A 16,035-nucleotide genomic window follows, 5' to 3' on the forward strand; every position below is an offset into this window, starting at 1 on the left:
GCTGTGGAGGTCTAATTTTAAGGGACAAGGAACTGTGGGTGGTCACTGTTTTGGGAGCGGGGTGCTGTAGATGTCACTGTTATAATGGATAGTGTTGATACCTTTTAACGAAACATACAAACATTAAATTAAATAGATTAAATATACTCAAGGTCCTTCAGCTAGTGTATATATATATATATATATTTGCCACATAATTTGTCCTTTGGGGACAGAGACTTTTTTGGGGGCACTATTTCCACTGTAACTGGAGCATCCAAAAGAGCCCCAGTTACAGGGGAAACAAGCCTGCTGGAGGAGAGGAGGCTTTGTACAGGACAGAGCTGATCAGGATCTACTGACCCTGCAGCTGTGCACTCCTCTGCCCCCAAGACACTGCACTGGGGGCTCTCTATAATGTATCCAGAGGTTAGCTGTATGTCTATTAGCAGGGCCGTTTCTAGGGGCGGGCGGGACGGGCGGCCGCCCGGGGCGCTGTCAGAAGCAGGGGGCGCCCGTTGAGGTATAAAAAATAAATAAAAAATAAATAAAAAAAATTCGTTATGAAGGTAAATGATCGGGCGGCCGGCCGGCGGCGCCCCTTATGCTGAGCCTCCTGAGCGGCCGGCTCAGTGCTGCGCAGCCTGCCTGCGCTGCAGACTGCTGAGTTGTTAGTGTAGCGTGGCCGAGCTCTGTTCGGTCCGCCAGGGGTACAGGAGCATTTGTTTCTTGTACCCGGCCGGACTGAAAGGAAGTGCACACTAAGTGAGCACTTCCTGTCAGCCGGGTACAGGAAACAAAGCTCCTGTACCGCGGAGCGAACAGAGCTCGGCCACGCTACATTAGAGGTGACATTGACAAGGGGGAGGAAATGAGAGTGGGGGGGGGGAGTAGAATGAGACAGAGTGACAAGGGAGGGGGGGGGAGTAGTAGAATGAGAGTGACAAGAGGGGGGGGGAGTAGTAGAATGAGAGTGACAAGAGGGGGGGAGTAGTAGAATGAGAGTGACAAGAGGGGGGGGAGTAGTAGAATGAGAGTGACAAGGGAGGGGGGGGGAGTAGTAGAATGAGAGTGACAAGGGGGGTGGGGGGAGTAGAATGAGAGTGACAAGGGAGGGGGGGGAGTAGTAGAATGAGAGTGACAAGGGGGGTGGGGGGAGTAGAATGAGAGTGAAAAGGGGGGGAGAAGAGAGTAAGAGAGTGACAAAGGGGGGGGGAGAAGAGAGTGACAAAGGGGGGGGGAGAAGAGAGTGACAAGGGAGGGGGGGAGAAGAGAGTGACAAGGGAGGGGGGGAGAAGAGAGTGACAAGGGAGGGGGGGAGAAGAGAGTGACAAGGGAGGGGGGGGGAGAAGAGAGTGACAAGGGAGTCCACAGAGCCAGACCAAGAGCCAGACTGCAGCCAGAGACCAGATCATCTAATTGTCCTGGTGGTAAGTAGACAATGCAATATGTGTATTATTTAATTGTTTAGTTATTAATACTACATTTTGCGGACCGCACATTGCCGGCACTAAGAGAATATGCCTATTCTTGTCCGTTATTGGGGACAAGAATAGGACATGTACTATTTTTTTTCAGGTTCGGAATTGCGGATCCGGGTCCGCAATTCCGGATCTGATAAGGGGGGGGGGCGGGGGTGCCAATTTTTATCTTGCCTAGGGCGGCAAAAATCCTTGCACCGGCCCTGGTCAGACTTACTGACGTCACGCGCCTGATCCTCCCACTAGGCGGCGCAGGCGCGTGACATACAGTGACTGAGTGAGCGCCGCACTGCCTGCCTGTTACCGCCCGCCCTGAGCCCCTGAGCAGTGCTGATGCCTGCTGTGAGGCGAGTGATGGTCTGGGGGGGCATTAATTACAATGGGGGGATGGGGGTTATTACAATGGGGGGGGGCATTAATTACAATGGGGGGAATTAATTACAATGGGGGGGCCACTGTGGGAGACATGAAAATGGGGGCCACTGTCACTGTGGGGGACATTAAGTTTAATAAGGATCACTATGGACATTATTTAGAATGGAGGCTGCTGTTGGTGTCATTACTCATTATAACTATAATGTCTGATAGGCCTAGTCCTGAGCTGAGTTATATTACCCTGCCCATGCCCTGTATAATAATGTACCCATCCCTGATACCCCTTAGTTATATTACCCCGCTGGAGTAATATAACTAAGGGGTATCAGGGTACATTATTATACAGGGCAGGGTAATATAACTCAGGACTAGGCCTATCAGACATTATACAGTTATAATGACATCCACAGCAGCCTCCATTCTAAATAATGTCCATAGTGATCCTTATTAAAAATAATGTCCCCCCGCAGGCGGCGGCGCTCACTCACTGTACCTCACGCACTGCGTGAGGTACAGTGAGTGAGGTCAGCACCGCCGCCCGCACTGCCTGCCTGTCTGTTACTGGGGGGGGGGGGAGTTTTTTTGACACTTGCCCTGAGAGAAATTTTACCTAGAAACTGCACTGTCTATTAGCTCATGATTCTATGACTATGTGGCTTTAAGCATTGAGATACTCTAACCCTATAAAGTCACCTAATAATCTATTGGATGTCAAAAAAAAATAATACAAAAATAGCCTTTGTCAAGCCTATCACTAAGCCGAAACGTTGCATCTGGAATAAAATTCCACCTTTTGGACTTACTGTCTCCATTTTTTTATTTTTTTGACATCCATCAGTTGCTTTTTACCACCCCCCTGGAGAAGAGCACCTGCAGCATTATTACTTAGGAGTGCTGTTCACCCGTGTTTGTGCTAATAATCTATTATCTGATAAGAGGACACTGCTAGATTTGTGGATATTTTTGATAAAGGAATCAGGTCTGTCTTTTCAAATGTTGAGAGCCATTCTATCTGGGTTCTCTATAATGCACCAATATCCATCGTGTGGATTAACACAGACCCCTGTATCCTTACACAGTACAAAATTGTGCTCGACTATGCTGCACAATGGACACTCTATGTGAGGATACAGATCCCATCTGCATATTAATAAATATTTTTTGTTTTCTTTTACACCGTCCAATTTAGGCAGTGGATGATTATTTAGAATAATTGGTATGGAAAAAGCAGTTAGACTATCCATGAGTTGATTATGTGTTGGACAGGATCTGGGAGCCGAATTGAGGAGAAGGGTAGTGGCAATAAATAATGGAGGCAATGTATGTCCAAAACCTCCAAAAGAACTGTCAGAGCCAGAACTGGTGATGCTGCTGATACTTGTGGGCGCAGAATCAAAACCAGCCAGACCTAGGCCAAGCTTGGCTGACTCTCTGTGCATGCAACTCCCATATAGCATTTATTCCTCCACAAGGCCAGCACACAAACCACAGCTGTTTGTAAGATCTGAAGGATTAAAATAAGTTGTGGGCGTTCAAATACATACATAGGTACCAGGGTTGTATTGCAGCACATGATACAGCATCACCTCTATGTCCTCCACTCTAGTATTAGACATGTGTGGCCATGAGAAAACTATTTTCGACCAGCAATTAGCTTATGTGCAAGTTCCCATCGGGCAAAGTTGCTGGCGGTTCAGTTGCTGCCGTACCACTTAGTTGTAGTGAATGTGGCACACCTCCTCTCTTTTTTCTGAGTTCTGGCCAGGGCAGTGTCGTGGAACTCGTGGCTACACAATCAAGAGTACCACTGCTATATGGAAAATTTGACTAGTTGGTTTGCAAATGTGGAGCACTTCCATAAGTTTGCCTAGATTTCTTATTTCTGGGGTGCAGCACAGGCACTGTGCTGGTACTCTTGGACAGGCAAGCAAGGTTACCACTGCTGTATGGAATATTTGACTTGACGGTTCGGAAATGTGGCGCACTTCCATACCTTTGGTTAAAGTACATTTTTTTGTGGGTGTGGCCCAGGAGATGTGCTGGGACTCTTGACCAGGCAAGCAAGGAAACTGCTGTTATATGGAAAATTTAATTCCACAAATGTGGCACACTTCCATGCCTTTGTCTAAATTTATTTTTTCTGGGGTGTGGCCCAGGCGGTGTGGAACTCTACGTCAGGCTAACAAGGATACAGCAGCTATATGGAAAACAACTTGCTTATCTGCAAATCTGGCACATTTAAACATCTGCATCTAAATTAAATTTTTCTGGGATTTTGCCTGGGCAGCGTGGTGGGACTCTTGGTGTGTGCATGTCATGTTGGCAGGCATGTCATTTTTGGATGCTTAGTCCCCCAACAAGCCACAGTTTTTTCTACATAGTGTGTATGTTTAACCCCTTAAGCCACCATGACGTACCTGTACGTTATGCAGGGCTGGTGTTACTGGGCCCAGGGACCCCATAATTGTTTTTATATTTCTGTCTATGAACCTGTGTGGGGCTAATTTTGTGTGGGTCAATCTGTATTTCTTATTGATACTGTCTTGGAGTGTGCCTGACTTTTTTATCACTTTTTATTTATTTATTTTTGTAGGTGAAACCATGAAAAAACTGTGAACTGGCTATTTTTTTCCATCGTATGGGGGTAAATACCTTTTTAATAGTTTGGGAATTTTGGGACATGGAGAAGCCTATGATCTTTATATTTCTATTGTTTATTTTTATATTTTTATTTTTTATATATTTTTCAAACCTTTTTTTTTTTTACTTTCATTTTTTTATGTTCCCTTAGAAGACTTAAACTTGCAACCTTCAGATCCCTTCTCCCACAGACTGCAATGAATTACCATTTCAGTCTATGGCAGATTCCATACATTCCTATGAGACCTGTCACAGGCAGGGCTCCGTAGGAATGTATTGCTGTAGTAGCCTTCCTAATGCTCAAAACTACCGGAGAGAATGAACGGCTTCCCCAATCGTCGTCAATTGACCACAGCATTTGAGGCGTTAAATGTCCACAATCAACAATATTGCGGGTCCTCGGACATTGCCTCCAGGTGTCTGCTTTGTAAAACAGCAATTACCCGACGGCAATGGTGCTTGCTGAGCTTCTGATCATCCATCAAGTTTAAAGACTGCAAATAGATGTACAGTTACCCCACTTTTGCTGAATTCAGAGGTGTTTTTCTAAAGGGCAATGTTACAATGCCATGTAAAAGCAGAGAAATATTTTCCAAAGAAGCCTTGAGAAATGTCTTCCTATATTCAGTTCCAATCCAGTTTTTGTCACTATATATGCTCTATAGTGGCTCTTCCTGCATCTAGCCTGCCTGCATCGTATTACATCTGTGTGAATAGGGCATGATGTATTGACTTGCTGCTAAATTTTAAGTTGATCAGACATCTGGAATTAGGAACTGAAATACTATTGTAACTAACCGTTTGGAACCTGACGGAAAAAGGTACAGAAGTATGAAAGATGTTTAAAAGTAGCTTACCTTAATTTAAGTCGATATAGTACTACTCGATACAAGAAACTAATGGGTAACTGCCTTCTATGACCACTAGAAACAGTAATTGGATGGATTGCAGCAACCATATATCCTCTTAAGTAGTATTCTTCTATCTTGCTTGGAATATCAAGCAATGACTTGATCTTTATAGCATTGATATTTGCAGATGCTAAAAAAAAACAAAAAAACAATGATCTTAAAATATTATAATCTCATAAATAAAAATAAATAAAATAAAAAAGAAACACAAAGGCAGGATAGATATAAAAGAAGTATACTTGGGAGAGGAGAGATAACCTTGTGGTAATACTATAGCCTGGTATTCAATGCTTATATGTAGAGATCCCAGGTTTGAATCCTAGAAGAGACTTCTGTTTCTTGTTTTTTTTTTCACTTCAGACATTTTTTTTCTTCCACATTTATCCCATAATAAAAGTCTATGTACTTAAATAAAAATCTCAGATATTCACTTTACAAGTAACAGCAATTTAAAATAAATTTTTTGTCCATTTTTTTGCTGCTAACATCATGTTTAATGGTGGAGATGGTGTGTTTTCCACCAGATGTAGTGTTTTAGGCCAAAAATGTAAACTTTGGTCTCATCTGACCAGAGCACCTTCATCCACTTGTTTGCTGTGACCCCTAAATGGCTTTTGGCAAACTGCAAATGGGACTTCTTATGGCTTGCTTTCATAAAGACCAGATTTGTGGAGTGTACAACTAATAGTTGTCCTGTGGACCATGGGCTTCTTGGCTGATTTTCTTTTTTTTTTTTTTATTGAGAGAAAAGAAAATAAATAAATTCAATCCTATATCCAGGGAGACCAGATTTTTTGCCTTGCATTGGGGTGAATCTTTGTTCTATAAGAGATGTGTTCATATCTTTTAATCAGTTGGATCAAATTTTCCCATTCACTTATCTGGGGGGAGTTTTCTGTACACCAGTGTCAAATCACCACAACTCTTGCAAGTATTAGTATTCTACTAATAAGCTTTTTCCTCCACATCTCTACCTCACTCAGGTCACGCAGATCACCCAGAATCACAGCCCTTATTGCAGAGGGGCATATAATGTCCATTTTAATCTCTACTATCTGCAGCCCTTCATTCAAAAAAGAATAAAGAACGAGACAATCCCAAATAAGGTGTAAAAAATCTTTTGGGTCTCCCTTACGTCTAGGACACTTGGCATTATCTCTATATTTAAACCTATAGAGCATAGCCAGAGTATAAAGGCGGTGTATGATGTTAAAATGTAAAATTCTATGATTATTACAGATAGAGACCTCCTTAATATGTTTATATATTCTATTCCAGTTTGATCTTCCCAATATCCTTACTCCACATTCTTGTACTTTTAAATGTGATAGAGCCCACAATGTCCCTAATAATTTTCTTATACACCCCTGATAGTGAAACTATCAATCCTTGTTTAAAAAATATTTTATACATTCACACCTCTGAACATAGTTGATTTAACCCATTCACGCATTTGGACGTAACTGTAACTTACTGCATTTGGATGTACAGTCACGTCCAATCTGCTTACCGGGGCTGTGACACTGTAAAGTGTCACAGCCCCAGAGTCTCCGCTCTCCCAGAGAGCAAAGACACTGGGGAAGCCGGCAAGGGACCAATCAGAGTGGTCCTTTGGCAGCAAGCGATCCGATTGGCTAGTCTCTGTAGACTAGTCAATTAGAGCGCTTCATTGAGAAAATGCTGGTTCCAGGCTTTGATCTCCACGCTTACTGTGCCCCCCATAATCATTAGCCCCCATATGCTGCCATGTCACCCCCATTGTCCCCCATTTCCCCCTGCTCCTCTGTGCCGGCTATGATGGCGGTGGCTCAGGAATGGAGCAGCCGCCATCAGCAGAGAGTGTCATCTGTAACTTACAGCTGACATTCTGCTGCTATGGCCGAAATCGGTGCTGGCACCAATCTTGGCCGTTTAACCCCATAGATGGCGCGGTCAGTAGTCGCCCACGGAATCCATGGGGTTGAGAGGGAGGGAGCTCCCTTTCTCTTCCATTGGGCCACCGCTGCTACGATGGCAGTGGCCCAATGGTTGCCATGGCAACCGGACACCTTACAAAGGCGTCTGGGCTACCATGTACCTAAGGATGATCAGACCCTGAGGGTCATTATAGCACTGACTATTGAAATGCACTATATAGCCATCAGGCCCACTGGATCTTCAAGATCCAAATGGTTCTTGATAAAAAAAAAAGGGTAAATAAAAAAGTTAAAAAGTGTAATAAAAAAATAATAATTTAAATTAAAAAAAATAGTCTTTTCTCATATCCGTTCATTTATAAGTCATAAGTTAAAAAATGAAAAAATAAAATAAACTTAATTGGTATTGCCGCATCCATAACATGATCTATAAAAGTACTATGTTACTAATCCTGCATGGTGAATGCCGTAAAAAATTCATATGCAAACAATCACCTCATCTCCACAAAAAAAAAATATCAAAAAGTTGTAAGTACCCCAAAATGATACCAATAAAAACTACAGCCCATCCCGCAAAAAAAAAAAAAAATCCCCCACACAGCTACATGAAAAAATAAAATTATGGACTTAAGTTTATTGCGATGCAAAATATCATTTATTTTTTAACACAAGGGATTTTATGCTGAAAAAGTAGTAAAACATAAACAAAATATATATTTGGTATCGCCAAAGAATAAAATTACCATATCATATTTACCCCCAAGAGGAACCCTATGAAAAATAAAAAAAACACTGTCACAATTGCCATTTTACCCAATTCACCTCCATAATTATTTTTATAAAAAGTGATCAAAAAGACGTGTGTACCCCAAAATGATACCAATAAAAACTACAGCCCGTCCAGCAAAAACAATCCCCCACACAGCTATATTGGTGAAAAAATCTAAATGTTAAGGCCCCTAAAAACAATTTCTGAAAATTATATGAAGCAGTTTAAGACCACATATATGATGTTGCCGTATTTAGGAAAAAATGCATAGTAAATGGTGGGGTGCATTTTATCTTGTTACCCCTTGTGAAAATAAAAACAATTGGGGCTAATGCAACATTATATTGATAATAAAAGTAAATTTTTCATCTTCACAGCCATGTGTTTTTAAATTCTATGAAACGCTTGTTGGGTCAAAGCATTCACTTCATTACTAGATTTATTCCTTGAGGGGTGTAGTTTCCAAAATGGGGTAACGTTTTGGGATTTTCTTTCTAGGGGTACCTTAATATCTCTTCAAATGTTACATGGCACCTGAAAACCATTCCAGCAAAATCTGCCGTCCGTTAACAATATACCGTATATACTCGAGTATAAGACGAGTTTTTGGGCACAAATTTTTGTGCTCAAAAAGCCTCCTCGTCTTATACTCGAGTCTACTATCTTACTTTGTCTTTGCTCCGGTAATGCAGGCAGTGCGGGGGGCGGCGCTCACTCACTGACGTCACGCGCCTGCGCCGCCTAGTGGGAGCAGGCGCGTGACGTCAGTGAGTGAGCGCCGCTCCCCGCACTGCCTGCGGCTGCTATTACCGGAGTAAAGACAAAGTAAGATATCCAAAGTTAAAGAATACTGATGAATACTACTTTATAAATATACTGCTGTGAGCGTCGGGGAGGGGGATCTGTGGATGGCACTGTAGGGGGATCTGTGGATGGCAGTGCCATCCACAGATCCCCCTACAGTGCCATCCACAGATCCCCCCTCCCCTAAACAGTGCCATCCTGGCACTGTTTAGGGGAGGGGGATCTGTGGATGGCACTGTTTAGGGGGGAATCTGTGGATGGCACTGTTTAGGGGGGAGATCTGTGGATGGCTCCCTGTATTTAATGCAGAGTGTGTGTGTATATATAATGCACACACTCTGCATTAAATACAGGGAGTCAGAGTCAGACTCCCATCAATCTGAGTCACCCTCTTGCAGATGTGTGTATATAATGTAGAGTGTGTGCATTATATACACATACACTCTGCATTATAGCTGCATTTCCCACCCTAGTCTTATACTCGAGTCACTAATTTTTCCCATTTTTGGGGGTAAAATTAGGGGCCTCGGCTTATACTCGGGTCGGCTTATACTCGAGTATATACGGTAGTCTTCTTTTCCTTCTGTGCCGTGCAGAATCAGGGTAATAAATATTAAGGTTTGTTTGGCTGTTAACCCTTGCTGTGTTACAGGAAAAATTGATTAAAATGGAAAATCTGCCCTCCATTTTGCTTTAAAGCGAACCTTTCACCTCATTTTCTCTTTATGAAGTAGCAACAGTACCTTATAGATTATCTTGAGTGTGTTGTTATCCATGTTACTGCCGCTTTCCTGCGCTGTTTATTCATTAAAAAATCGTCTTATAAAGTTCACATTTCGTGCTCCAACAGTCAAGCAACAAGTCAAGGGGGTAGCCCTTCCCTCTCCTCTGGCCGTACCGCCCCTGCCCTAACGCCGCCTCTATGCCTTGTAATTGACAGCCGGCTCAGTCGCCGGGACGGCGCTTCTGAATCCTGTCTTTCTGGCGGACACAAGCGCGACCATGTAACAGAATCGCGCATGCGCCGTACGAGATGCCTGCCTGTCTGCTCTCCCTCCCGTGCGCGCGCTCCACTATCTTCAGGCGAATGAGGAGGACGGCGCATGCGCAGGATTCAGAAGCGCCGTCCCGGCGACTGAGCCGGCTGTCAATTACAAGGCATAGAGGCGGCGTTAGGGCAGGGGCGGTACGGCCAGAGGAGAGGGAAGGGCTACCCCCTTGACTTGTTGCTTGACTGTTGGAGCACGAAATGTGAACTTTATAAGACGATTTTTTTTATGAATAAACAGCGCAGGAAAGCGGCAGTAACATGGATAACAACACACTCAAGATAATCTATAAGGTACTGTTGCTAGTTTATAAAGAGAAAATGAGGTGAAAGGTTCGCTTTAATTCTTGTGGAACACCTAAAGGGTTAACACAGTTTGTAAAATCAGTTTTGAATAACTTGAGGGGTGTAGTTTCTAAAATTGGGTAATTTATGGGTGGTATAAGCCCCACAGAGTGACTTCATAACTGAAATGGTCCTTAAAAAAGTGAGTTTTGACAATTTTCTTAATAATTTTAAAATTTGCTTCTAAACTTCTAAGCCTTCTAACGTTTTTAAAAAAATGTCACTTACAAAATGATGCCAACGTAAAGTAGACATATGAGGAACAGAAAGTAATAACTATTTTATTAAGTATCACTATCCGTCTTAAAAGCATTTTATGTAAATTTGGGATTTTTTTATGCATAAAGGTAAAACGTATCAACTCAAAGTTACCACTAACATGAAGAATGGTATGTCATGAGAAAACAATCCCAGAATGGCTTGGATAAGTAAAAGCGTTCCAAAGTTCTTACCAGATAAACTGACACATCAGATTTGAAAAATGGGGCTCTGGCATTTGGTCCAAACTGGCGGCTGAATGGGTTAAACCCAGGATAAGGCCGAATGAGTGATCTATACGAGTGTATTACTGTAGTGCAGCGGCGGCATGAAGCGCACGGCGTCATAGCAACCAATGATGCCGTGCGCTCCTGCTCTCAGCAGGATGCCAGGCCGGGATACCACGGCCGTGTGCATTCGGCCTAAACCTGATTATAGCAAAATGTCATCCTAGTGGAAGCTCCCTATTTCTTCTCAATCTCTCCCCTTAAACAACTGTGAAACATATCTGATACCCAAATTGATCCAAAATGAGAGTCAGAAACTCTCTAATAGTGTTGATCGCAAATATTCTAATCGCAAATTTTTATCGTGAAAATTGCCACTTCGAGAATTCGCAAAGATTTAGAATATAGTGCTATATCTTCGTATAGTGATATAGTGTAGCCGATTCCAGTGCAGGGTATTAGGTAGTGTGATAGGAATTACTGTACTGTGCATTTTCTCCAGCCTCAGGAAACTTCTAGCAGCTTGTAGCAAAAGTAACCCACGCCTGTATTGCTCGTGCAATACTCGCATATCACATTGCCGATTTTCTCAATCAAGAAAATAATGACTGGAGATCACAAATTCTAGAATTTGCTAATTTATTGCAAAAATGTGCGAAATATTGCCTATGCTGCTCATCACTACTCTCTAATATACAGTGCTGCCCATAGTTATTTACACCCTAGCAAATTTTGACTTAAAATTGCTTTTATTTGACGAGAAATGACATAGGCGTCTCCCGAAAGATAATAAGACAATGTACAAGAGGCATTATTGTGGGAAAAAAAACATTTCTCAGCTTTTATTTACATTTGAGCAAAAAGTGTCCAGTCCCGAATTATTCATACCCTTCTCAATAAACAATAGTAAAGCCTTTATTGGCTATTACAGCAATCAAACGCTTCCTATAATTGCAGACCAGGTATTTTTGCCTATTCATCTTTAGCAATGAGCTCCAAATCTTTCAGGTTGGAGGGTCTTCTTGCCATCACCCTGATCTTTAGCTCCCTCCACAGATTCTCAATTGGATTCAAGTCTGGGCTCTGGCTGGGCCACTCCGAAACATTAATGTTGTTTTCTGCTAACCATTTCTTCACCACTTTTGCTGTGTGTTTTGGGTCATTGTCATGCTGAAATGTCCACTGGTGCCCAATGCCAAGTTTCTCTGCAGACTGCCTGATGTTGTTGTGGAGAATCCTCATGTATGGCTCTTTTTTCATGGGGCCGTTTACTGTGATTAGGTTCCCTGGTCCATTGGCTGAACAACAACCCCCAAAGCATTAGGTTCCCACCAACATGTTTGATAGTGGGGATGGTGTTCTTTGGGTTGAAGGCTTCTCCTTTTTTTACGCCAAATGAAGGAAACATCATTGTGACCAAACAATTAAATTTTTGTTTCATCTGACCATAACACAGAAGACCAGAAGTCTTCTTCTTTGTCCAGATGAGCTTTTGCAAAGGCCAAGCGAGCTTTTGTGTGTCTTTTCTGGAGAAGTGGAACCCAGCAGTGTGCAGTGTCTGTTGAATTGTCTGCCTTGAGACATTGCCACCAACAGAGCCCAGATTCCCAAGGATGGCCTTGGTGGTGATCCTTGGATTCTTTCTAACCTCTCTAACTATCTTCCTGGCCAGCACAGGTGTCACTTTTGGCTTCCGACCACATCCTGTGGAACATCTTGTATTTTTTGCTCAAATGTAGATAAAAGCTGAGAATTTTTTTCCCCACAATAATGCCTTTTGTACATCGTCTTATTATCTTTTGGGAGACACTTATGTCATTTTCCGTCAAAAAAATTACTTGCTGGTTGAATAAAAGTTACTTTAAGTCAAAATTTGCCCGGGGTATGAATAATTATGGGCAGCACTGTAAATAAATATATATATATATATATATATATATATATATATATATATAATCCAAATAAAAGTACTCCTTAAATGAAAAAATTTATTCAACACATGTTGATACAGGCAACGTTTCAGCTCTCTCACAGAGCCATTATCAAGCCAATTGAAACACATAATAAAGTGACTGTGCATATATAGAAACATTTCAGGAAGTAATCAGTGCTAATTTCCTGTTTAATTCCATACTGGTGTGTGACGAACTGCGACCGCCGCGGCCACAATACGTCATGAAACCGTCACAGCGCCCCTAGTGGTCAATCCGCAAACAGGCCTCCCAGCCACTTTCAGCACACCGACAGTCTAACTTGAGTCCGTACAGTCGATAGGCTAAAAGCGCAGGGAGTGGACCTCCGATTGACCGTAAGTAAGTGTGCGACGAACTGCGACCGGAACTACACACAGGGTAGTTTAACTGCCACCACCTCACAATTCATGGGAGCGAGGAACCCACTATCTAGATAACACAACCGAGTAGCTTTCTCTTCAGAGAGGCTAGGGTAAGTTTTTGCAGTGTTTGAAAACAGGCATATGGCTAGAGAAATGACTTGGAGGTCATTTATTATATATCTATATACAATACAAATTATCACGATGCACAGTAATTCTTAACACAATAATCAAGGAAAGTATAGTCCAATAAACAAAAGGGAGAAAAGAAAGAAAATACTTAGTTTCCGCAGAAAAGATGTCTGTTGGTGAAATAGCCCGTTGCAGGGGTAAAGTCCAAGAAGCCTTTGTCCAGTGTAATATGCCTACAGCCCACAGGTTCTCTGGCTGAGGCCCTCTTTAGGTGTTGTTAAAAGTGGAGAACTCCTTTAGCAGATTCTAGGCCTTTGTTATAAAGGCTCCCAGAATCAAGGCGGGGAATTGAGAGTCCGCCTGCTGGGCAGGCTGTATTCCTGAGGTGAATGTCAGTTCTGAAATATGGCATGTGCCATATTGTGGGATGTCTCCGCTGTACACAAGTAACAAGCACATATTCACATTCCCCACAAAATATGGAGTTCAGAGATACCAAATATTACTATTTATAACTGGTTCTATGATGGGGTAACACCATAACTTTACCTGGGCACATCTTAGAGTTATGTTTGTCCTATGTAAACGTCCAGTGAATTCTGAGTGACACGATGATGTAATTTTTATGTCCGTAAGATGCATGGGCTCTCTTAAAAAAATCATATCTCAGATTCATGTTGCAGTCTTGGAAACCTTGGTGCCGGCCTGTCTGCAGAAAGCCAGCTTACAGACCCCTTATGGCAGCGACACCAAATGTCTCCCCCCCCAGGTGCAGTCTTCACACCTAGCTGTGATATCTCCTCAGGAAGGGAAGTTCTTTTGTCAACCTGAGGAAGCCAGCTGTAATTGCGTTATCTGCTGGGCATCTATTGACTGACTTGAACAAAAGGACTATGTTGTTCTCTGGGTACAACAGAAGGACAGAAGGAGACGCTCTGAATAATCAAATTGTAGGTTCTGGGGCCTAGGGAAATAATTACTGTTTAATAGACCCACTGTTCAATAAGGCAGAGTAATATTGATAATATTGGGAGGACAGTTCAATATTCTCGCGGATCATCCGTGACACCTCCCCCCCGCGTCTGTGGCTAGACATCCGTCCGCAAGACGGGTGGCGTCGCCGCTAACCTGCGCTGATCGGTCTGGATCGCCGTTGCACCGGGATAAGCCATCCGCATTTTGATGTCTGCTGCCTGCCCTGTGTTGGATGGTAAAATCGTACTGCTGCAGCGACAAGCTCCAACGTAGGAGTTTCCCGTTGGACCCCGCAGTACGGTTCCAACTGAGAGGATTATGGTCCGTAATGATTGTGAAGGAGCGGCCGTACAAATAGGATTGAAGCTTCTGCAGGGCCCACACAATCGCCAGACACTCCTTTTCTGTAGTTGAGTAGGAGACTTCTCGGGGAAGAAGTTTCCGGCTCAGGTACAGAAGAGGATGCTCGTCCCCTTTTCCATCCACCTGGCTTAAGACAGCGCCGAGACCGTAATCTGATGCGTCGGTTTGCACTATGAACCGACGGCTGAAATCTGGGGCTTGAAGCACAGGGACGCTAGCTAACGCCTGCTTCAAGGCCCGGAAGGCGTTCTCACACTCAGGGGTCCACATAACCACTTTCGGGTGTTTCTTACCAGTGGCATCCATCAGGGGCTTTGCGATGGCACTATAGGCCGGTACAAACTTCCTATAGTAGCCCGCGGTCCCCAGGAATGCCTGAACCTGTCGCTTGGTGATAGGCCGAGGCCACGCTAAGATGGCGTCGACCTTTCCCGTGTCCGGTTTCAGGGTGTTCCCTCCCACTCGGTGCCCTAAATACTGGACTTCCGTCATGCCGATCTGACACTTACTTAGCTTAACTATCAAATTGGCTGCAGCCAGCCGTTGCAGTACCTGGGACAGATGTTTGAGGTGTTCTTCCCAGGTGGGGCTAAACACCGCAATATCGTCCAAATATGCTGCAGCGAACGGCTGCATTTCCTCCAGCAGGTCGTTCATAGCCCACTGGAACGTGGCAGGCGCATTTTTCATTCCAAAGTCGTAAATTCGAAGAGCCCGAAGGGAGTGATAAAGGCCGATTTCTGCCGCGCGTTCGGGGCAAGAGGGATCTGCCAGTACCCCCGGCTCAGATCCATGATTGATAGATAGCTGGCAGCCGCCAGCTTATCTAGCATCTCATCGATGGGAGGCATGGGGTCCGTAGTGGTTACAGCGTTCAACTCTTGGTAGTCCACGCAGAACCGCGTTGTCTTGTCTTTCTTGGGTACCAAGACGACGGGTGCCGCCCATGGACTACAGGACCGCTGAACGACCCCCAGTTCTAGCATTTCCCCCACCTCACGCTGCATGTCCGCCTGCACCTCCGGAGAGACGCGATAGGCGGATTGCTTGATGGGGGGATGTGCTCCGGTATCTAACCGGTGAGCGACCAGATTGGTCCGTCCTGGGATACCTGAGAAGGTCCGGTGGTACCGACCTAACACCTCCTGTAACTGCTCTCTCTGGGACGGGAAGAGCTGCGGGTTGACATTGATGTCCCCGTCCGTCTCCCGGGTGTCAGCCAGCAGATCTACCAGAGGGTCTGTCTCGCCCTGTTCTAACCGGCTGCACACTGGGAGTACATACTGGGTTCTATCGTGGTCACCTTTGCCTTCCCACGTCTTCTTGCATCAGCTGTAGTGGCCCTCGGACGTTCCTGCCATACAGGAGTTCAAACGGGGAGAACCCGGTGGACTCTTGCGGTACTTCCCTGTAGGCAAACAGCAGATGAGGCAGGTACCGTTCCCAGTCCCCACCCTGCGACTCAACGAATGTGGCC

The 16,035-nt window shown here is 44.1% G+C and overlaps 1 protein-coding gene across 1 annotated transcript in view; it reads right to left on the minus strand.

Annotated features, from left to right (window-relative positions):
* Positions 1–16,035, minus strand: part of RFTN2 (raftlin family member 2) — a 220,911-nt gene that overhangs the window by 118,855 nt on the left and 86,021 nt on the right. Inside the window, exon 2 of the mRNA XM_044303233.1 lies at positions 5,333–5,516. Coding sequence (XP_044159168.1) covers positions 5,333–5,516 — 184 coding nt within the window. The remainder of the gene's footprint in view (positions 1–5,332; positions 5,517–16,035) is intronic.

Source organism: Bufo gargarizans, chromosome 8, assembly GCF_014858855.1.
Source record: "Bufo gargarizans isolate SCDJY-AF-19 chromosome 8, ASM1485885v1, whole genome shotgun sequence".
Lineage (NCBI taxonomy): Eukaryota > Metazoa > Chordata > Amphibia > Anura > Bufonidae > Bufo > Bufo gargarizans.